This window comes from Colossoma macropomum, unplaced genomic scaffold (assembly GCF_904425465.1).
Source record: "Colossoma macropomum unplaced genomic scaffold, Colossoma_macropomum, whole genome shotgun sequence".
In the NCBI taxonomy this organism is placed as follows: Eukaryota; Metazoa; Chordata; class Actinopteri; order Characiformes; family Serrasalmidae; genus Colossoma; species Colossoma macropomum.
Window position 1 is genome coordinate 252,380 of NW_023495252.1, and position 25,219 is coordinate 277,598.

The window sequence follows — 25,219 nt, forward strand, 5'->3', positions numbered from 1 at the left end:
ACTATCACCACATACACTTAGATTTCCTTGTTCTGTTTTCGCAAAATGGAACGCAATACCATATTTTTGTAGGTTTAGTGTTATTTGATATGCAAGCATTACTGAGCTAACATTAGGTACCTGGGTAGTGACTTTTTACAGCATGCCCTTGTGCTCCAGCCTCTCAGAATTTGAAAGAAGTATTACGACTGGAAAACAGGATATTATGCGGATGATAATGTAGTTCCAATTTCAGCTTAAATGTATAAACAAGGTCTGCCTATGCCATTTTAGCAACTTTTTTAAAACAAGTTTTTTGTAGCTTACTGACATAATTTGAAGCAAATATATGAAGATTGCGGTGTGTAATTGTGGTATGTAAAAGAAGCAAAACTTGGACATCAAATGTGTCTCAGCTAATCGACTGCATTTGGGGTAAGCAGAAAATAATGTAAATTTGATCAACATATTCCTTAACCCAGCTGAACAGATAACTTTTAGTGTTCCAACTTTGTATGTAAAATGGGTATAAATGTACATTAATTTAGACAGTCCTCACTCCACCAGCAACCAAGATCTAGACAGCTAGCCATAGCTGCTGTGACCCTCTGATCATAGATTTGGAAGAGAGTGGTATTACTCACCAAAGGCAAACTGCAACACTGAGGCAGTGCTTGTGTTCAGAGCCACTGTGGTCTGGGCATAGAACAGACAAAATGTCACTGATTAAAAGCTATTAATAATTTACTCTTTTTAGTACATTGGTGTGCATTTTTCAAAGGAGCAGCAAAAAAAGAAAAAAGTAGCACTGAAAAAGCATAGCAAATAAAATAAAGAATATGTGTGTGCAAATATGCCCACGAATGTTTGTGTGTACTCATCCCATCTCAGCAAAACAACAAATCTGTACATGACAAAATCAACCACTTCGAACTGTGTATTTGTGGTAAAGCGTAGAATTACCAGTTCTCGCTGTCCCAGGGGTTCACAGAAAGTGACTGCTTTGCCATGCAACAGCACACCACATTGCGCCCCCACTTCACAGTTACTGCAGTCTGACCTGAGATGAACAAAGACATGAAATTAACATTACACTGACACACAGATACAAGTAATGTGCATATAAATACAAGTGTACAGTCTTCTGCATACCCACCAGATGTTGAGATCCAGTTCTCCTTGCAAGTTAGAGTCAAAATCATCACGAAGTACTGCATGGTTTCCGTGAACCTCAGCTGTGCATGGAATTAAAACATGGTGAAGCTAAAGTAACTGATTAATGGGCGAATTGAAATTTCAGTAAGTGGGTACATCTTACCTAAATTAGGTCGCAATGGAGATTCTGTAGGGGCTGAAACAGAGAGGGGAGAAACAGTATGATCTGCTTAGCTGACGGGGTATAACACATAATATACATTTACACACATGAAGATGTGCCTAGCAAAACAGCAAAAATTAATCCATGAAGCAAAGTGAGAAACAACAAGAGAGATGAGAAAGAGGCAGATAGAAACATATAAGAAGAAATATATTTTGCCAACAGATACAAAAGAAGATTAACAAAAACCTGACATTTTAAAGATGGCCTTTTGTCTTTATGATAACATTTGGCTTGAAACAATCACTGATCCATGCATTATGATTTTTAGAACCGGTCTGTACTGTTGCATGAATTCAGGGGTCTTTTTTAAAGACACATATTTATGCTTAAAACAGGAATAATCTAAAGGATTCAGAGCCTACATCCCTTTTTATCAAAAAGCATCCTCTCATTTCAAAATGCAGAGAAAGAAACTCAGAAGTTCTTCCAAAGAACTGACCGCAGGGTAACACACCTTGCACACAATAACACACAAGATTCATGAGATCCAAGAGACATATTGATGATATGCGCCTAAAAGTATCTGGGACTGTCTTTAAGAAAAATAAGCCTTATATATTACATTCCTTAGTTTATTATACTGGCATCTAATGAGTGAAGTTAAATGCTGACACTGAACGTTTGGAATTTCTAGAATGCTGGTGTGCCAAAGCAAGAAACAGGAAAGTACTACAGTGGGTGGGCAGTCAAAGAATATTCAACACCAACTTAGTAGGCTACAATTTATCTCCGTGGAAAAACTCATTAAAAGTAGATCAAAGGACTTCCCTTTTCAGACATAATCCATGAAAATGCCTGCTGATACACAATGTGCAGTAAGGACCGGTTCAGTCGCAGAGCTTCTCTCACTGTCATTTATTCTGATCTCCATGAAGAGGCAGCCTCAGTGATAAATGCTGTACTGTGTGAGACCGTTTGGATAAGTTTGACTTTTAAAAGGGGTTGTGGAGATTGAGCAGATTTCTCTGGGAGCATTAGAGAATGGACAACATCTCTTACTGACTTATCTATTTACTAACATGTCAGGGGTTGTTTATTCTAAACTGCTCTGCTATCACACACTCACTGACTTTTGCAGTGCCCAGAGCCACACATGCACACATGCACGTATACACACACAGTGTCTGTTTTTGAAGAGAGTGGGAAAAAGAAAGTTGCTTAATCCTTCAAACCTTTAATTTTTTGCTTTTGGTCCAACTTCCTTTCTGTCCATCTCTTTCCCTATGCCTGTCTCTCTCTGACTCTCAGTTATCCACCAGAGAATGAATGGCACTCATTTTTTTAGTGTTTAATTCATACTCACTTTGTTAAATACTTAAAATATTCCCTGTTATAAGCCCTTATTTAGCCTCTGTTATTAGCCACTATCATCCCAGCCATGAGCTTACATTGGCTGCTCTACCCCAACTTCAGTACTGCCTTGCATATGACAGCTTAAAGTTAGATAGGCTACTTTCAAAAGCCCATTAATTTAAAGAGGGCATTAGGATAAGAAGGGGGAGAGCATAGAGGATTGCAGTATTAAATTAAAATGATACCAAGGTCTGTCAGACTACTTTGACAAATCAAATAGTAGGCCATCTCTTGAGATCTTTTTAAAATACTTTTTGCACTAATCTTGAGCTCCCTTCCAAAGAAGTGCAGTTTGCTGCTGTCCTTTCTAAATGTGTGAAGAGAGAAATTCGAGACATTATGTAAGTTTGTAACTATAATTTTTGGTAGTCAAAAGCTTCTCATGGTATGGTGTCTTGTCAAGCAAGGAGGCGTGTGCGCACTGGAGAAACAGAGAGCTATGCTGCCTGGAGATTTAACTTCTTTCAGGGTCTCCCACAGTAGAATGGCAGAAAGGTCTTAGCAGAGGTACCAGATTAAATCTACCACCTTAATTGGGTGGCAGAAATATAGGACGATATCATCGACGGATGATCACAGAGGTGACAACAGCAAAGACATGAATTCAGTTGCGCAGAAGAAAGCAGTGGTAAACCACTTTTGCACTTAACCAGGAAACCACATGGATGGACACAACAGAATGATTGTTGACATAAGAAGAGAGGACCCTCAGATTGTTGAAGCCAGAAGAGAGGACCCTCAGGTTAGAAGGCACTCAACTTGTTACTGAGGAAGAGCTAATGATTCCTCCAAGTAAAGCTTGGGCGTATAATGCAGACAGAACAAAGTCTTTCAGACATCTAGTTGCTTAAGTTGACAAGCAAGAAAAGAGAACTCAAAGCTGCAAAAACAAAATCACCATCAGAACTTGCAAAGTACAAAGTATGAATCATGGCAAGCTGGAAGTAGTAAAGATAGAAATGGATTGTCTATACATCAACATCCTCAGAATCAGCAAGCTATAATGGACCAGCTTAGGACAATTTCAATCTGGGGAACACACCATCTACCACTTGGGTCATGAACAACAAAAAAAGAAATGGAGGGGCTTTCATTGTAAACAAGAATGTCAACAAGAATGTTATTGGATGCAATGCTGTGAATGATCAACTGATGTCAATCCAATTCATCCACAACAACTCAACATTACAGTCGTCCAGGTTTATGCCCCTACAACGGATGCAAGCGATAAAGAAATCTCCAAGTTTTATGATCAAACAGGCTGAAATTGACAAGACCTGCAAACAAGATCTACTGCTGGTGCACCAAATGAAGTTGAGAAAAGACAATCAAACCATCATACTTATGATGAAAAAATATGACCTGGAGAACATGTGAATTATTTTCAAATGCTGGACATTGTTGACAGAGAACCAGAGCTGGACGTAATAGTGGAGAGTGGCAAAAAAGAGAAGCCACAATCCAGCAGGGCAAAGATCTTTTAAAACAATGCAACCTTACATTCCACAGAGGAAGCACAACACTACAATAGTACAACAACATCAGTAAAGATAATGAAAAGGGGAACAAACGTGGAAAAACAAGGATTGCTTTTCAGGAGATAAGGCGGATCAAAAACAAATTTCAGCCACAAGTTGATACTCTTAAGAGATGTCAGCAGACAAATTACAAAAGATGAAACAAAAATAGAAAAGATGTAAAGAACACACAGAAGACCTCTACAAAAAAGTCAATTACAAAGATACTTTTGTTGATGTTGGATACACAGAAGAACCTTTAGTGCTAAAAGATGAAGTCAGACAGTGAGATCATTGCCAAAAAAGAAAGCTACAGAGATCAATAACATTGCAACGGAAACATGTCAAGATTCTGAAGAAGATCTGGTTAACATACTGACCAAATCATGCCAAAAATATGGACAACAGCTCAATGGCCAGCTTATATCCGGCCCATGTATGTTCTGTTCATTTGTTTTTAATTTCAAAAACCAATACTGAAAAACAGGAAATGGGTTGATTCTCATTTTTGGTTCTGCTATTGTCAAAACCAAGAAATAGCGTTGTTTTGCAATTTCACAAACTAAAATTAAATAACAAACAAACAACAATGGAATAAGGGGTCGTAGTTAACTCATCAAAATTTTAATTTGTCTCTCATTTTAACCGGAAATAAACATGCAGAGTGCATGTAAGGCCACAGAAGCTCAGAAATCAGGCCTGTAGTTCTGAGTTCTGGTAGACTATATCAGGTTTTGTATAGGTGTTTGTTGAATTCCACAGCTCTATCTGGACTCCTGCCATTCAAATAAACCCTGGTTTGCTGCTGACGGGAACACATTTTTGTGATAGTCCACACCAACACCAGAGCATCATCATGTTTTCTTCAACAGCATCCGTTTTTGCGGGGGAGCCAACGACGCAGCTCTGCATAACGCAGATCTAGTGCTCCTTTACCACCACAACAGGAACCAGTGGCAGCTGCCACAATATGATAAAAGCCCTATGAACACAGACTAGCATGCAGCACACAGTTTTAATTTTGAAGCAATAACACATTTACAACACAGTTCATCTCTGACCATGTGATTACAGTATTACTTTTTCTCATTGTTTTTGGGAAACATGACTTTCATTTCTCTTTCATTTTGCAGTTAAATGGTGGGAGTCCAGTATGGGGAGTGCTTTTCTTATATGGGTTCAGTTTTTGCTAATAAAACAATGTCAAATACACAAACACCTATAAAACATCATATAGCTTCCCATAATGTCAGAACTAGGCCTGTCTTCTCAACACTCATCCTGATCTTCTGTGTTATCATTTTAAATTTTTAACTGCAACTGCCTGATTTCTGCTTCTGTGACCTTGATGCGCTCTGCAGGTTTATTTATGGTTAACTTGTATAAATAAAATCAGTTCCTTATTCCATTGTTGTTTGTTTGTTGTGTGATTCTTTGATTAGTTTGTGAATTTGTAACGCAAAGCTATTTCTTGATTTTTTCCACTGACAATAACAGAACCACAAACAATCTACTCATTTCACATTTTTCAGTATTAGATTTTGAAATGAAAATCAAATGAACACAAGCTACACGGTCCGTATCCCACACTGTAAAACCTAACAACACATCTTAATGACAGAATAAGTTAACATAAATACTACAAAAAAGGGAATAACTTAATCAGAAAAATTTTAACTAACTCAAAAATGAATTGTTGATATAGTACCTCAGTCATTTTAAGTAAGAGTGTCAAAGATTTAGAGTGGCTGGATTGTTTTCCCCTTTTTCTAACTATATATGTATTAGTCCTACGTTTAGCCTATTCAGAATCACCTGTGTTAAATGCGATGGTTGCTAAAATAGTCTTAATGCCTGTCAGGAGTAGCTGATCGCCCCACCACGAGCGGAATATGTTCTAATGTTTTTAGCCAAAACATCATTCAATTCAGTGGTTGAGCTGTTGGAGTATTCTGTATCAGTGAATTTATAGACATAGACAGCATATTTATACATTTGCATTTAAATTATTTGGTCTTTTCGAGCCTCTCTCGCAAAGATTTCAGTCATTCAATTGGGATTGTTCAGTTGAATCAACTTTTTGCAATTTAGTTTAGACTTCTCAGCTTAATAAATGTATGGGCAATGCAACCTTCTTGAGCAAAACTTACATCATTCCTTTTGGCTTTTGGTTCAATATATTTGCATACTAGGCATGTCCTTCCACCTGTCTCCCTAGCCTACCTACCCTTGGGGGCCATCTAAATTTTGAACTGCGCCCCCGTTGATCCATCTTGTGAATCCCTGCTCCTTGGCCAATAAAATAGACAAACTGCTTCTCCTCAACAGGATGAAAAAGAACTTTGCACGCTCTGCTGCCCTTTGGTTTACTGAGACCTTGCTCAGCAAATCCATACCTGACAGTGGATTACATCGGTCAGGCTTTCATCAACACTGAGCGGATCGTGTAACGGAGCTGTGAGGGAAAGCGAAAGGCGGCGGAATTTGCTTCTACATTAACAGAGGCTGGTGTAAAGATGTCCCAGTGCCGAATAAATCCTGCAGCCCAAACTTAGAGACATTGTTCATAAGATCTGCAACTGCATGAGTTATCCTCCTTCATTCTGGTCAGTGTTTACACCCCACCAAGCCAGCATGACAGACATGCTGCAAACCTGGCCAAACAGATAACATGCCTGAAACAAAAAATTATAGAAACACTCTTTGTAATCCTTGGGAATTTTAACAAAGCAAAATTAAATAAAAACTCTCAAAATACAAGCAGCATATTAATTGCCCCACCAGGGATAACACCACACTGGACCACTGCTACACCATTCTTAGTGTGTTTTCACACTTGAACATTTGATTTCAGTGTCTGAAGTGGACTGAGACAGCCGAGTCATGGTTTCTTTTGTAGTTCATTTTGTGGTTTGATTGATTTGTACATTGTGAAAACTAAACGGCCCCAGTCCGCTTTAGCTTTTCTTTATGTTGAAGACATCGAGGCTCGCCGTACACACAGCCACAGTCTTCAGCACTTCAGCAGGTAAAAACAGACCATCAAGGATCATTTATAAGGTTCTACTCAGGATAAAGCCTGTCCATGACCTGTGACAGGACAGCAGTGCTGACATATTAAAGCAATAAGATGCAAGAGCCGTATGATTTTACTGTGTTAAAGGCTCATGCTGGGCACACAATGCACATTTAAGCTGCTTGCACACTGAACACTGAATGAATGAAAATTTTAACCGCTGATGTGGATTTTCGCTGGGCGGAGCTTCAGTCATTTTTCCAATCTCGTGCGGCTCATGTCGGCCAATCGTTTCAGTGTGGCCAAAAGAAGAGCAACAGGCGAGTCTGTAGTTCCTCTCGGCACCTGAAAGGTCAGATTTATCAGAGAACGCTGCCCACTTTGCGAGCGCTGCGCATACCATGAGTGGTGTGAAAGGGGCCAGAGTTCTAATGGAGCTGCAGTCTGAACAAAAAGTGGTCTGAGATCTCAAAGGACCAGAAAGAAAACTGTGTCCTCTTTAAAGTTCACTTATATTGTGAACACAAAAAGAACTGAGGTCATTTGCAGTTTGCAGGTTCACTTTAACAGAACTCAGTTCTGTTCTTTTAAAATTAACTACATGTGAAAACACTGTTAAAGACACATTTCGCTCTGTCCCCCAGGCATCTTTGGGGCACTCTGATCACTGCTCGATTCAGTTTAATCCAAACTACAGAAACTAAAATCTGCAAAGCCTGTAGAAAAAACAGTAAAGAAATGGGCCAGAGAGGCAAAGCAAGAACTGCAAGATTGTTTTAAATGTACCAACAAATTACAGAAGCCAACCTTCCCCTGTTAAAGCAAACAAAGATCTGGTTGATGACCAGAATGACTTATTGCTGTTTTGGGAGTGACAAATTTAGTTTGCATTCAGTGTACATTAGAGATGAAACGATATTAAAATTTCATATCATGATTATCATGACCAAAATTATCACGATTATCGGTATTATCGCGATATTATTCACATGTTGAAAAGTAAAATAAATAAAAAAAAAATAAATACTGATACACAAACTGAAACTCGTTTCACCAACTTTTATATTAACACAAATAGAATTGGCAGCAATATGCACTTTTTGTTTGCATAAACATTAAAAAATAAGGTCAATACATTTTTAGTATTACTTTTGTATTACTTACAATACTTGTAATACTCTGCAAACAAAAGAATAGCAAATGTGTTATTATTATTATTATTATTATTATTATTATTATTATTATTATTATTATTATTAATTACAACTAGGGATTTCCCTGCAAAGAGAATTAAATCTGGACCAACTCTGAGGTGGGTCTTAATGGAGAATTACTACTTCTAAGATGTGTTGCACTTCTGTCCGAACTGCAGCTGCAGCATTATTGTGCTGTTGTGGCGCTGAACCCTTAATCAATACAGCGCACCAGGGAAAACAGCCAAATCACAGAGGAACTGCGTGACCGTGCTGTGAGCTGCAGACAGTGTAGAACTCACACAGTGTGTCTTCACCTGTGGAGCTGCTTCTCTAAAAGCATTTCAAAACTAAAACACAACTTCGCATCTAAACTGCGGCAGAAACACTCCTGAAGTTTAATCTCTGAAACTCTGCTTTTCCTAAAAGCGGCACACAGCATTTACTCGCGCGAGGTCCCGTCTCAAATGTAGTGCACTTCGTGGATCATGAAATAGCAAATCCTTCACCCAAAGAGTGCATGAAATGTTCGACTAAGTCATTTATAATCAACGTTAACAACATGTTACAAATTCCCTATTTAAAACTCAACTGCTTGTTAATGATGTTTGTGTTTGAACAATAGCGCACTATGTAGGGGACACTGAGTGATTTGAGACAGTGTTATTCTCCTCTCAGACAGTAAACACTGCAAGCGAGACGAGAAAGGGGAGCTGCGCAGATTGAACTTCTTCAGTGTGTGACTGTTAACTCAGAGCTCATTTTGGAGACTCTGCTCCACAGAAATGTGTGTTAAAAGCTTTAGTTTCGATTCACAGTTGATTCACCGAATGTTTTTTTTATTGACGCTAAAAGCTTCATTTTATATTATTAACGAACCATAAGCATAAGTTAAACCACACAAACCGTGACATTTCTCCTATTTCGAAGTCCACAGACTTCTCCGTTAAAGTTAACCTTGCATTCTTGCAAGTAGCGGGTGGTGGTCGCGAAGATGACTCGTAAGGTTGGGTGTGTTGCCCCCTTTCGCCGCTATTTTCTTTCGGCCTGTTCTGCAGACAGGGTGGTCATCTGCAGACAGGGTGGTCATCTTCAATTAACTTTCCTTCTGCATCCTTATAAAACCCAAAATATGACCAAACGTCAGACTTGGTCTTCTTAGAAGGCTGAAATTTCTCCGAATCTCCGAGTTTTTCACACGGCGGTAATCGACCGCGGTTTTAACGATATTTCAAAGTTCAAACAGTCCTACTAACCGTCATTAATTTTACCGCGGTTTACCGTGAAACCGGTAACCGTTTCATCTCTAGTGTACATTAAGTTACTCAAATTCAACAACATCAGGCTCCATCACACCACTGGCATCACACCACTGGCAACACCGGGTGGTTGATTGGCAACAGGTCAGTAACATGATATGGGTATAAAAAAAAAAAAGCATCCCAGAGAGGCTGAGTCTTTCAGAAGTAAAGATGAGGAGGGGTTTACCACTCTGTGAGACTGCACAATCAAATAGTGCAACAATTCAAGAATAACGTTTCTCAACATAAAATAGCAAAGAACGTTTGCTTTTCATCATCTACAGTACATAATAACATTAAAAGATTCAGAGAATCTGGAGAAATCTCTGTATGTAAGGGACAAGGCCAAAGACCAGTATTTGCTGGCCATAATCTTTGGGCCCTCAGGTGGCACCACATTAAAAGCAGACATGATTCTACAGTGGAAATCACTGCATGTGCTTAGAAGCACTTCTGAAAACCAGCAAAACAGTTTGTTGCTGCATCCACAAATGGAAGTTAAAACTCTAAAATGCAAAGAAGAAACCATATATAAACAGGATCCAGAAACCCCACCGCCTTCTCTGGGCCTGAGCTCCTTCATGATGGACTGAGGGAAAGTGGAAAAGTGTCCTGTGGGCCGACGAATCAAAATTTCAAATTCTTTTTGGAAATCATGGACACTGTGTCTTCCGGGGTAAGACCACCCAGCTTGTTATCAGCGCACAGTTAAAAAGCCAGTATTCATGATGGTATAGTGGTGCATTAGTGCACACGGCATGGGTGACATGCACATCTGTGAAGGCACCTTTAATGCTAAACGATATATACAGGTTTTGCCAACATATGCTGCCATCCAGACGTCTTTTTCAGGGAAATTCTTTCAGCAAGACAATGTAAAACCACATTCTTCATGTATTATAACAGCATTGCTCCGTATTAAAAGAGTCCGGGTGCTAATTTGGCCAGCCTGCAGTCGAGACCGAGCACTGAAAACATCTGGCATATTATGAAATGAAAAATACAGAGAGATCCAGAACTTTTGAGAAGTTGAAATTCTATATTAAACAAGAATGAGAAAACATTTCACTTTCAAAACTACAGCAGTCAGTCTCCTCAGTTCCCAAACATGCCCCCTTCCCAACTTTTTTGGTACGTGTTGTCGCCATCAAATTCAAAATGGGCATTTATTTTTCAAAAAACAATACAATTTCCCAGTTTCAAAATTTGACATGTTGTCTTTGTAGTATTTTACTTTAAAAATATGGTTCACATGATTTGCATATCATTGCATACTATTTTTATTACATTCAGTGTCCCAACTTTTTTGGAAATGGGGTTGTAATATATAAACTGTCTGTTTATTACTTGTCCATATATAGTCTGCATATTGCCAGTATACTGTGTATACTGGGTATATTGTACTGGGTGTATTGTCTGTAAATTATTTGTACATCATCAGGTTTTACAGTGCAATACCAAAAATAAGAATGTGCAAATTAGCACACAATTTCCTTAAAATTACACACCAGTGAAATTATGCTTAAGATCATTCATGGACTCTTACAGCGAAAGAGAACCGCCAGATATGTAAGAAGGATTCATAAATGGCAGAGGAACAAGAGATATTGTTGCAGATGTTTGCTGAATTTTCTGAAAGCCACGAAGTTCACTGACTGCAGCAAAGCCTTTGATTGCATTGACCACGTAATATTATGGAATGTCCTCAGAAAAACGGGAATACCAGAGCATCTCATTGTTCTAACAATGATCAACAAGCCACAGTCAGGAAAGAAAACTGATAAACAGAATGGTTCCACACCAAAAAAAAGAGGTAGACATAGCTGCATATTATCATCATACCTGTATGCAGAACATATTGTAGCAACCCGCTATGGGCTGATGCTGGTTTAGATGAGATTGTTGTTGTCTGTTAGTTTAAGTTATGTGTAGGTGTTATTTGTCATATTCTGTGTTGGGGCATGGGTTTGGTTTTGTGGATTTTCTGTCTGGGGAAAAATTAGTGCTTCAAGAACCTTCCAGGTCAATGGCAAGAGAGGCGGAGCCCGTCAAAGGACTGTGATGACATGGACAATGCTGAGAGGCTTCGCAGAGGAGATGGCCTGTCAAGGCGGGGGCAACGCTTGCTGATGTTCACTCATCTTACATACACATTTACATTTGTTAGTCAGTGTAAAGTGCGTTTTAGTTAAATGTCATCTACACCTCAGATGTCTCTTTACAACATTGACAATGGGCCAATAGTCTTATACCTTACCACCCAAAGATTACTTTGATAACCCAAAAAGCAAACAGAAATGTATACAGTATTGTGCAACTTTGTGTACATCTTAGAGTGATTTAAATATAATCAGAGAAACTGTCCTCCTCTAAAATGATGTTAAAAATCTCACTGTGTTTATGTTTCAAAGTAAAATACAAATGTACTTTGGGCTTCCCTTAGCTGCTCTAGACACTCCTTTTAGCAGCTCAGATGTGATACATATCACTGCTGTTGGGACAAATGCTTATAGTTTTATTGTTGTTGTTTTCATTTTTTTCCTTAATTTAAAACACCTGTTACATTGTGTCTAAATTTCATTATGAACAGACCAATAGAAATGGTTCAAAATTACTTAATATTATGTTTACGTTAACTTTCATTATAAGCTAAAAATCTCCCTCTATTATCAATTAAGATGGGGTGAACAAACAGCATGAAAGTAAAAAAAGTAAATAGAGAATAGTGAGACTCCAATGTTCCCTATATGAGAACTGTCCCTTTGGTAAGGCAGGGAGGCATATTCTCTGAACATGTGTCTCATAGGCTCCTGTGAGTTATATGTGACTTTCAGTAATCCATCTGTGGAGAGAGGAGCCAGTGCTGCCCATAAATCCCTGATTGATGAAACTACTGGAAATTACAGATCCTCCAGTAGCCTCCCTCTATGCCCATCCTGTCACACAGACCCTGTCATGATCTACTGCTAGCACTTTATTTTCTCTCTCTCTCTCTCTCTCCATAGTGCCATCCTATTGTTCTGCATGTGTGAGCTGCTATTTAGTGTCCTTATTACTGAAAATGCATTCCCATAGAAACTTCACTACCATTCATCCATTATTTCTAAGTTTCATCTGTGCAGAGAGTGTGTGATTTTTTTTTCTAGTAAACTGATTAATAGGCAACACAAGTTAAAAAACAAATTTTAGGTTAAACAAAGTAAAATAAGTAAACTCAACATTCTGATACACTGGAATAGACTTACACTCTTGAAATTTTCGCATCGTCTCTTTCAATAAACTAAGCATTAAGCTTTAAAATGTCAGCGCCTCACACTCTTTTCCTGTAATTACTGTAAATTTCTTCCTGTCCAGATGTCCCTCTATGGCAACCTTCTGTTCTATCCTACCCTCTTTTTCCTACCATCTTCTCTTTTATCTGCATTCTCATTCTCTGACAGTCTCTGCCTGAAGTCTATGTGATAGAAGCAAATGCTCTTCAGCTCTGTGCTAATCTGCTCACAACTCAGTTCTCTGTGAGAACATCATCAACTGATTCTCCCAATTTTTTTTTTGTAAATCATATATGTGTCAGGAGAGTTTTAATTTCTTTAGCTACTCAAAGCCTTCTCTTAGCTGTTGAGCCTCCTCTGAGCTTAAGAATGGCTCACCTTCGTCTACTAAGTATCTTAAAGACCTATTTTTTAGTTTTAATACCACTATGTGCTGAATATGGTACACATTCTTTGTTCCAGGTCATGACAAACTCTTACTGCATACTCAAGATTTTTTGGCTTGGCTCTTACTGGGTGCAAAAGGTGGGGGTTTACATAGAACTAAGAACTAATAAAATACCTCCAAAACAAAACTGTGATAAACTAATAACTGTTTATTTACAGACACAGTGTATATCAGGCCAGTCATATTATAATTCCTTTGATTTTACATAGTCTTATTGCTTCAAGCCTACAATTGTACAAAAGTTGTGAAATTAACTCAATGTCTCAGTTTTAAGAACATAGTGGCTTACATAAATATTAAGCCTCTGTGAAACCTATACATATATGTGAACTACAAATAAAACTTACAAATGTTTTTTTTCTAATCAGTGTATCTTTCTGCATGTATATGCTCTAAACACTTTTGTCTGCAAAACAACGTCATTTGTCTGCAGATATTTAAAAAAAATCATCTAAAAATCCTGACAAATGCTTGTTTGCATACATATTAAAATTCCACACATACATTTGGTAGTCATATTTTGCCTGGATGGCATTACTGATTACTGATAGAGCCATGCACTGTGGGAGATCAAAAGACACAGGCTTCTTTTCCACTGCAGGGCAGAATGGTTCTGAGCATGGAGGGTAGTTGTTCCAGTAGCTTTTCCACATGGACACAATTTCACATGGAACATTAAAAAACCAAGCTCGTTTTTGGGACCACAGAACCATTTGGTGGAATGACGGAACAAAGTAACTATTCACTGACTTGTTCCATGTTTATATTGGTATTGTGCCACTGCATCCTGATGCATTACTCCAAACCTGAAAACAATCAAATAAGTTTAGTTCGCTCATACAGATCAATCAAATAAGTTTAGTTCGCTCATACAGATGCCAAACAAACGAAAACAGTGCACGATTTTAAATCCACCATTCAATAAAGCTTCAATCTAACACCAATTTCTAACTGTTAAATAGCCAGGAGAGAAGCAGGTTAGCCTTAGCTTAGCTGCCACCTCTGCTCACTACAGAACAGGTTTGATTCTGACTAAAAAGCATTACTGATACAAGTATAGAAGATAATAACTCACATCTGAGGTAGTGAAGTCAAGTGGATGTTTTTAGAGGGACAAAATTAAGCCAAAATGAAACCTGTTCTATAGCAGTGTTTGGCACTGTATCTTAAGCTAATGCTTGCTCCCCTCGCTAACCTAACTGAGCTAAAGAGATCCAAACAACCCAGTACATGTTTGATTCGACTAACTGGTGCTCTGCTAGTGTAAGTATAGGCGATAAAAAAACAATAACTTTGACAAAAAAGTGGACCGATTGGTGCTGTAGTGACAGAAAGCCAACATCAAACCTGTTCTGTACTGTTTTAAGCTGGAGCCATCTGGGCAAAGTTAAAGCGAGTGTACAGTACCTCCCACTGCCATACACACTCGGTTTCAGTAACTGATGCTCATGTAACACCCGTTTAGAGGATAGAGAATCTGAGAGCAGGCCGAGAGACTTGTTTTGGAGTGACAGACGGAATCAAAAGTTTCGTGGTGGGTGCTATGTATGTACCCAAATAGCAAGCATTTATTGGTCCGCTGGCTTGTTAAGGTCAGCACCCCGCTGACCGTTTACCACAGCTGGTCCACCCAGGGACCACCCAAATTAATGAACCCGCATACAAGCTCTACCTGATTTTTAATTTCCTCAAACAGATTTTAAATGTAAAAAAAATAATGACTGTGAGGGGAAAATGAGCGATTGTAAGGTTAATTTTGTCTATTACTCTGCTTAACTACTGGTGGACTGCCCAGAAAACTGAGCAAAACGCCAGTGGACCGCCAGCTTTGCATTAGCGAGCTGACAGTGGTCCACTATCCTCTTGCTATCAGGGTTGCTATTTTCTTCAGTATTTTCTCGTTCTGCTCCGTGTTAGTGGCACAACAGATGGGGGGAGGGAAGAAAAAAACAGTAACCAATCTCACAAGTCCACACCAGCATGGAACTGCACTGTACGGCCCTGAGAACGATTTGGCTTGACAGTGGAAAAGAGACCACAGATACTGTTTTGTAGCCGAAGCATTAGTATATCTTATACTAGAGACAAAGACATATTTACGCTCATGTTTAGTGCTGTAAGTCACAGTTGGCAACTTAGTACTTGTGAATGAATGCCAAACATCCTTCTGAAGAATCTGCTAGCGTTCTAGCAACTCAAATGCAGCCAAGTTAAAGAAAAATCAGACAATACAATATTTAGAATGGAAATAGTCTGATGAAATTGTGCAGCCACAGACACAGTATAGCACCCCCTAAAAATCGTCCAGCACCTCTCTAGCACCCCCTGAAAAATGTTCATAGGACTTTTAATTTTTTATCACCTAAAAGCAAAACAGAGTAGTTTAGACTACATTTCTCTGATGCTGAACCAGATTCCTGTAGAACATTCCTGCAACATTTCTGGGAAAACATCACAAATGTTTGACATTTGATGAGACAAGCTACATCAATGTACTGAGCGTCATATCCAAAATTCCAGGGTTAAATGATTTTTCTCTAAAAAAAACTTCCTAGAAAAATCTGCACTTTATTACTGTACACCAAGCTATTCACCTCCAGACTCATACTGATAAAACAGCTTAACTATCACATTTGATGAAGCTTGCTGGATTGCATGAAGTATTTTGGTGAGGTTACCAGTCTTACATCATCAATTGCACAGCAAGTGAGCTGCCATGTATATATTTATATATACACACATATATACAGTGGCAAGAAAAAGTATGTGAACCTTTTGGAATTTTATGGTTTTCTGCATTAATTCGTCATAAAATGTGATCTGATCCAAGTCAAGTGTATTGACAAATATAATGTGCCTAAAATAATAACACAAAAAAATATGATCCTGCAGATCTTTATTGCATACACTCATTCAACATTCAAAATGGTAGTGGAAAAATTAAGTAAACCCTTGGAATTAATAGCTGGTTGACCCCGCCTTGGCAGCAATAACCTCAACCAGGTGCTTCCTGTAGCTATGGATCAGACCTGCACATCGTTCAGGAGGAATTTTAGCCCATTCTTCCTGGCAGAACTGCTGTAGCTCTGTCATGTTCCTTGGACGCCTCATGTGTACGGCTCTTTCCAAATAGTTCAATCTTAGTTTCATCTGTCCACAAAACATTTTGCCAGTACCGTTGTGGAGTGTCAATGTGCTCTTTCGCAAACTTCAGGCGTGCAGCAATGTTCTTTTTAGTAAGCAGCGGCTTCCTTCGTGGTGTCCTGCCATAGACACCCTGCTTGTTCAAGGTTTTACAGTCTGTAGACTCATGAACACAGATGTTAGCCTGTACCAATGACGCCTTCAAATCTTTGGCTGTCACTCGGGGTTGTTTCTTTACCTCATTGATGAGTCTCCGTTGTGCTCTTGGGGTCATTTTGACTGGGTGCCTACTTCTTGGCAGAGTAGCCACGGTCCCAAATTGTCTCCATTTGTAGATTGTTTGCCTTACTGTAGACTGGTGAATTTCTAAAGTCTTTGAAATCACTTTGTAACCCTTTCCAGCTTTAGGCAAATCAACAATTTTTGATCGTAGATCCTCTGAAAGCTCTTTTTGGCAAGGCATGGCTCACATACGCGTATCCTTCCTTTGGAAGATTTAGATCAGGACTCATAGAAGGCCACTTCAGAATAGTCCAATGCTTTGCTCTTAGCCATTCTTGGATGTTTTTAGCTGTGTCTTTTGGGTCATTCTCCTGTTGGAGGACCCATGACCTGTGACTGAGACCAAGCTTTCTGACACTGGGCAGCACATTTTGCTCCAGAATGCCTTGATAGTCTTGAGATTTCATTGTACCCTGCACAGATTCAAAATACCCTGTGCCAGATGCAGCAAAGCAGCCCCAAAACATCATTTTTGCGTCTGTGAACATAGAGCTGACGTGACTTGCCAAAAGGCTCCAGTTTTGTCGCATTTGTCCAAAAGACATTCTCCCAGAAGCTTTCTGGCTTGTCAATATGCAATTTGGCAAATTCCAGTCTCACTTTTTTATGATTTGCTTTCAACAGTGGTTTCCTCCTCGGGCTAAAACAGTGACGGATGGTGCGATCTGACACTGATGTACCTTGACCTTGGAGTTCACCTCTAATCTCTTTGGAAGTTCTTCTGGGCTCTTTGGTTACCATTCGTGTTATCCGTTTCTTCAATTTGTCATCAATTTTCCTCTTGCGGCCACGTCCAGGGAGGTTGGCTACAGTGCCATAGACGCTAAACTTCTGACCAACATTTGCAACTGTAGTAATAGGAACATCAAGCTGCTTGGAGAGTCTTATAGCCTTTGCCTTTAACATGGTTGTCTATAATTTTCTTTCTAATCTCCTGAGACAACACTCTGTAGCTTTGTGGTCCATGTTCAGTGTGGTACACACCATGATACCAAACAGCACAGTGACTACTTTTCACCCTTTAAATAGGCAGACTGACTGATTACAAGTTTGAAGACACACCTTAGTTTAACATGTCCCTATGGTCAAATTATTTTCAATCTTTTCTAGGGGTACCATCATTTTTGTCCAGGCCAGTTTCATTAGTTTGTTTTTTAAAAATTATTCTGTTGAACTACAATTCAAAAGTCTGATTTTCATTAGTTTTTTTCAGTCATTTTTTATTTATTATTACTTTTGTCAGTTTCAAGTTATTTCAGTGACCATTGTGGGTTTTTCTTTCTTTAACGGAAGGGTACCAATAATTTCGTTCATGTGTGTAGTTCCACAATTCCATACTGCATGTGTTTACACCACTTCTTAACTTCTAAAACATGCAGTGCTGCACCAACTTGTCAATAACGTTTGTTCAGAATGCAAAAAGATACAGGTCTACATATAACAAAGGATCAGATGCCGTCTGATACCTACATCTACAACATTTTTAATATATCTGTTTATGTAACAGTCTACAAGTTACATAACGTTACACTGGCTGCAAACTGTCTTCTTGAATAATTCCTCTAAATGAAGCATTACACTGTCCCACTGAAGCATTACACTGTCCCTCAGGGAGCTTATCATGCTTCCAGTACTGATAAAAATGAGAGCATCCTCACCTCCCTGTTCACACAGCTGCTGGGCTAGAGTGTCCTTGAAGATGATCTGTCCTCGATGTGTGGCTGTAGCTCTAAAAGAGAGAGTGAGAGAGAGAGAGAGAGAGAGAGAGAGAGAGAGAGAGAGAGAGAGAGAGAGAGAGCGAGAGAGAGAAAAACATACATAACGAGAGATGACCAACAAATCAGGTCAAGAGCAGACCCATTATCACAAATGAAGATGAAATCAGAGCAGATGGCTCAATATTCTGGGAGAAGAACAAGCAGCGGGTGGGAGTGTGTGGAATTGCAGTGGCACAGTCTGACCAATCATCAGTTTGTCATTGGATAAGCTGGTGTTACAAGACGGCAGGAGTCGCAGAAAAAGAGCAGGAAACCCTAAATGTTTGAGAAACTCTAATTTAATTACATGTATTTACACATACATACAGTGCAAAGACATATGTGTGTAAACAAGACAATGTGTAAGAGCCAACATTAACTCAAACATTCTACACTAGAAATATATACATAATACTCTCATTTACTCCAGGCACTCAGAATTGGTTATTTTGCAGTAAAGCACAAGTTAAGATGCGATCAGAGCACATGTAGTGACATTAACTAAATATTAATAGCATTTGTTAAGGTGTTCTTACTAAAGGTAAGAGTTGAATGCATTAAATCAAAATGTTAAAGAAGTAAGAGGTTTGATTGGTATTCATGGTACTCCATGATGATGAATGAAGACATTTTGATGAGTTTATGTCTTAATTCATTTCATAAAATATTTCATTTCATTTCAACACAACCTCTACCTGAGGGTAGAACATCTGGCATGAAAATATTCAGGGTCAGTCCTATGATTACACTGGTTTTTCCGATCGGTTTATTGAGGCGCTTGGCATTCTCTACGGTGGTACTGCTTCCCAAATAGACATAAAAAAAGAATGCTGGTCACAACAGATTGATAAAATAACCCCAGGTGAATGATGTATGCCTTGAAATATATGAGCTTCTATAGAATAAACAACCTGCTCTGGCCTTTTCTGTACAGTGAATTGTTCAGATGGACTGCCAGGTCCATCTCCATATGGATGGTGGACCTCCCCTTGGATGGTGACAGGTTCCACAGGCCACCTAACAAATGCCACTTTTAATCTACCACCAGTCCCTTTGTCTTGCTCACATTCAATAAGAGGTGATTTTCTGCTAGATGTGTCTAGTAGGCAAACTGTAGGGGGTTGGAGTGGTCCATGAGGGTGGAAGCTGTTTAAGGACCACCTTCTCAAAACTTAAAGATGTGTCAAGTTAGTTCTGCAAGTCTGTATGCAACAGCAAGGCTTTTTATCACATTTAGAGCCAACCAAATTTATAATGTCAAAATATTGTAAAACATTTTTCTCTGATTTTTGAGGCAAATATAATAATGCCATGATCTGAGATTAGTTAAAGGTCATGTCCAAAAGTGCTGAGGGAGGGAGCACAGGGAGGAAAAAACAGAGCTTATCAGACAAATAATGGAAACTTTGGTTTAACGCTTTTTCAATGTTCCAACTTAAAATCAAAACAATAGTAAAAATGTATGTAAAAAACTGTTCTGTATGGTGTTGTGCATGCATGTGAGAGAACTGGAGTTAATATGTTCATCTAGGCCAGGTTCGCATTGTATCTTTACAGTGTCCACAGCCTCAAACTCATCCTTGTCTGGTGGGCAAAGGGCTTTTTATGACTGATTGATTTTTATAATCCTGATTTGGTTTAATAATAATTTAATTATAATGTACTATTTTTTATCTGACATCCCTTTTTGAATATTTATAGTGGTCTGCCACATGTCTTGCCAGGTGTTTTCATACATAATCACTGAACATACATATAAGTTTACATTACAAATGTTTATAAACTACATAGTTCTTTCATTGTTTTTGCATCTCAACACATTTTATAAGCGACCAATAAATGCTTGAATTTAGTGCATTTTCTGTATTAACAATTTGCGGGCAAAACGGGAGGTCACTTCTACTCTTCATAACTTCAGACTGGTTTAAGCTACAGACATGATACACATATCAGGACATTTAGCAGACCAGCCTCTAACTAGGTAGTGTGACGTCATTGGGCGGTGACGTCAGCATTAGTGAGTAATTCGGCTCGGAAAATCGCCCATAATCCTGATATTATTGCTCTGATTTTGCCCTTCATATTCCAACATATTCCAACAAAGGAATATTCCAACAAAGGAAAAACAGTGACACGATTCACACATCAGATCACCCATCAGACTCTGCCCTCACAATCCAGAGTAATTTCATCCACCTGTGACCATCCATCAGCTACCAATCCAGCTCCAAAATCACCCAAAACCCACTCACTACTGTCATATCTCTGCTTTTAGCCTTCATTTTATAAACAAAGGGTTAAAAGTAGTAACATGATTCACACACCAGAACACTCAGCACACCCTGCCATCACTAGCCAGAGTGAGAGAAACCAGCTCCAACGTCCCACAACCCAGAAATACAGCTCCAAACACAGTAACCACTGTAAAACCTGCGATTAGCTCTCTGCTTTCGCCTTTATATGGCAACAACGTTGACCATCAGGACTTACCCTGTGTGTCCAGAGCGACTCTGTGGAGATTTTAGCCATGATTCAGTCAGTAATTCAGTTCAGAAAACCAAGTGACGCAACCGTCTAAGTGTTGGCCCTATCATCAGGAGATCGCGAGTTCGATCCCTGGTGATGCTGCAGCCATCCGTAGCCAGGAGTCCAAAAGAGCACAATTGGCCTCACTCTCTCTGGGTGGATAGGATGGCCCCTCCTTCTTCCCCCATCACTTAACGCGATGCTAGTCAGCGTCTGTTAGCTGACGTAACAGATCTGGCGGTTGGCGCTTTCCTCCGAACGCGTTCAGCTGTCCAATGACGTTGCGTGAGCGGCAGTTCGAAAAGAAGCGGTGGCTGGCTTCACAAATCTCGGAGGAAGCCTGTGTTAGCCTTCACCCTCCTAGCGTTGATAGTGTCGTGTGAGAAGGGGAGTCCTAACTAGCGGGTGGAATTAGCGACGACTAAATTGGGGAGAAAATCCCCCCAAAAATATATATATTAAAACAAAAAAAAGAAAGAAAACCACCGTTCAGATCCTGTGTTTACGTGCATTTAAATGGCCATTTAAAATCCCCAGAGCAACGTGTTCGGTATAAAACTTTCCATCGTGTCTCAAACAGTCCTCGGATTGACTCTGACTTTAATGCTGATAATCAGAATGTACAGCTAAATACGCGTAAAAAACTATGGAGTTAGTTTTGTGCCAAAATGTTTGAAAGAAGATCCTGATGTTTGAGAGAGGAATGTTCCGGTTTGAGAGGGCAGCGGTGCTCCGAGCGCGCAGCTAATGAACTTGAACGCACTTGTTAGCACGAAGTGCGCAGGTAAACACCTCCGGATTTGCTCAACAGAGCACTCTAGTTTCATTCAAAACTTGAAAATCTGCAAAACACTCCGGTTTTCACTCAAAACTGGAAAACCTGCTCAATCATGCTCTTCACCTTCAAAACTCGCACGTGTGCTTAAATCATTTCTGCTCTCAGCTCCGCAGCGCGCGCTTAACTTTAACATCCGCTCGCTGTAAAATGTCTGAATGTTTGTGCCAGAGCCGTATACAGAGAGAGAGTAGCGTCAACGGAAGTTCAAAATGCTTGATGGTCACGTGATTCACGTAGACTTCAGATAGTTCCCGGAAGTTCTTTGCGGGGAATTTAAACCCATAAACACTCAGCGGTAGAACTGCGTCTTTTGGTACTTTAAAGTCAATAAAGGCACTGATTTACAATATATATATAGAAACCCAACGTGTGTGTGTAGTTACAACAATATGATATATTTTAAAGTCAAATTTGCTACTATTTGAGGATTAAACAGCTTTCGTTACCTGCCTTTTTGACATGTTAGGTCAATGTGAACACATCAAAATGTGCTTTCGTTGTTTCATTGCTTTGACTTTTCAGTATTATAGATATTATGTTCTTAAACTTGTATGGTAGTTAAGATCAGTCATATCCTAATGTTTATTGATATACTTAGAGGGAGGGGATAGGAAGGAACGTTTCAAAATTGAGATCAGATTAATTTTCAACATAAATATAATTAACATAACACATCTTTAATTAATGGTTGTTTCAGTAATCCCAAGGCCTAGATAATTTTAATGACTTGATGACTACTGTAAACTCTACGACTTTCCGAAAGGACAGAAGGAGAAGGAGCCAGAGAAATTTGTTTGGCGTGCATATGAAAAAATCTGTATTAAAAAGCATACATTAAAATATATCACATCCAGACAGGACAGGACATAATAAACACATCTATTTATATTTGTTTATTATAAATATTTTATATAACTTGCCTTTTTACTATGCACATATTTACTGCAATGGATTCATTAAATAAAGCTATAACGAGCTCAAACATGAATAGCCTGGCAGGCAGTTTGTCTGTGCCCTTTTCTCCATGTTGTCCTTGCATATAGTCCCCACCATGGTTTGTTCTGCTGCATGGAGATGCTTCAATCGCTCAGACAAAGGAGTGAAAATGTTTGATTTCTCCACCGACACGGAGAGAAGAAAAAACTGCTGCCTCAAGTCAGCAGGAGCAATTACTAAATTACTCAGCATCACAAAAGATTACAACAATGTGACATTGCATACGTTTCACAAACAAAAGCCACACCACTGGGAAGCTTAATGTTTTATTTATTAAAAATAAGGAACAGGTAAAGAATTGCAAAACCCAGGCAGTTGAGACTCAGGGTGCAGGGTGGGGGTGCTGTCTTATTGTAGGGAGTCTCTAAGCTGAGTTGAATCCCCCCATGGTTCTTGCCATTAATCCAAAATCAACTAAACTGCAACATAATGTACAGATAATAGTCAACAGAATCACAAAGCCTGCAAACACTCAATCCATAAGTCTTATATTTGTTTACTCTTTAAAGTCTCCAATATACGCTCTAAATCCACATAAATAGTGATGTATCACGAAAATAGCTTTCTTTTTATTGTGTAACCTACGTTTGGTCGTACTCCAAAATGGATAAGGATATTCTCATTTTATCTCCTCCACCTCCACTCTACAAGCTCGTGCCCCAATGTAACATTTAACTCCCACCCACCCTATGAAAAATCATGTTTAGAAGCCTTTTCTAAGATTCAACAATGGTGGATGAAACGACATTAAGAGCAGGGATTTTACCATTACTAGGCTGTTTATGGTTAACATTATGGGTTGCTAACTTTACTCAGTACCCTAGCCTAATCTGTTATCTGTTAATGTTCCTTAAATCTACTAATTTAGTCGGGGATAATCCACTGACATACTTTAATATACATGTTAATTTGATTCAGATGTGCTTATTATGTACAAACTTATTCTTTAATTGTTTTACCCTTTTAAAGTGCATCACAACCGGTCTATTCTGCTGCAACTTGGCTGCGCTGCTAGTATTTGCTACTAACTTCCGGGAACTATTGAGAGGCTCCACGATCCGCCATAGCTGGAAAAAAATGGTCCTTTGGAGAGAACGGAGTTGACGCTACTCTCTCTCTATACGGCTCTGGTTTGTGCCAAAACTCCAGCCAATCAGAGCTGCCGAGGGGCGGTTCCTGCCAGTGCACCAATCATGGCGTCTTTTCTTAAGCAGCTTTATGCCAATAGGTCAAGGTACGTTCGTGGCTGTGGTATTGAGTCAGCTAGTGTGTTGTAGCCTTGACATTAGCTAGATGGTTTCTAGTTTTCTCGTAGCAAATGAATAGAAATGTTTTATCAGTAATACTCTGTCATAAATAATAACGTATTAATCTAACTAACATTGTTGAGCAAATCCAAAGGTGTTTACCTGCGCACTTCGTGCTGACAAGTGTGTTCAAGTTCATTAGTTGCGCTCAGAGCACCGCCATCCTCTCAAACCAGAACATTCCTCTCTCAAACATCAGGATCTTCTCTCAAACATTTTGGCACAAAACTAACTCCATAAAAAATTACTCAAATGCAGCGTCACACTTAGCTAGCTAACTAGCTAGCTTAGCTGTGCCCTGTGTGCATGCTGCTGAGGAGGGGCGGGGGCGGGGCCGGTGTCCCATTCAACATAATGAGTGCACTTTCCCTCTTTCCCTCAAAATCACACAAACATGCCCTAAAACACATTTTATATGATAAATATTATTATAAAATGAATAAATTAAATTTAAAATTAAATATGCAACTCAATTTTTAATTAAAAATAAAGTCTGTCATGCTGTGTATCAGAGTTTTGGTACACAGAAAATCAATGAAACATCCGCCTTATGCTAATTGTTTAATTTTACTCATAATAACCAATAGAAAGAATCACCATCAAAATTATTGCACTTTCAGCTCACAGACACTTTAGACTAACAATTTCTGAAAAGGTATCTGAGGTGCTACTTCTCTATATGCAAATGCAAAATTTTGCAGGCGCAAGGTAAATTTTTGATCAAAAAATTACTCAAATTCATAAAGATATCAAATTTCTGTTAGCATGTACATGTCTGTCTGTCTCAAATGAATACTTCATAATTGCAATTGTAATTGTAATTGACCCAAAATACCAAAATCCCCAAAATTCTATGGGTTAAAGGAAGGAGATTTTTCTGTCAAAGTCAAGAGCTGAAAGCTTGACTGT

General features: G+C 39.0%; 1 protein-coding gene across 2 annotated transcripts in view; it reads right to left on the reverse strand.

The window, feature by feature from the left end:
- Positions 1–25,219, reverse strand: part of reln (reelin) — a 292,302-nt gene that overhangs the window by 169,196 nt on the left and 97,887 nt on the right. For both annotated transcript variants that reach the window (XM_036561448.1, XM_036561447.1), the window contains exons 4-8: positions 18,545–18,615; positions 1,298–1,330; positions 1,136–1,214; positions 943–1,039; positions 624–675 (exon numbers count right to left, since the gene is read on the reverse strand). In XM_036561448.1, coding sequence (XP_036417341.1) covers positions 624–675; positions 943–1,039; positions 1,136–1,214; positions 1,298–1,330; positions 18,545–18,615 — 332 coding nt within the window. The remainder of the gene's footprint in view (positions 1–623; positions 676–942; positions 1,040–1,135; positions 1,215–1,297; positions 1,331–18,544; positions 18,616–25,219) is intronic.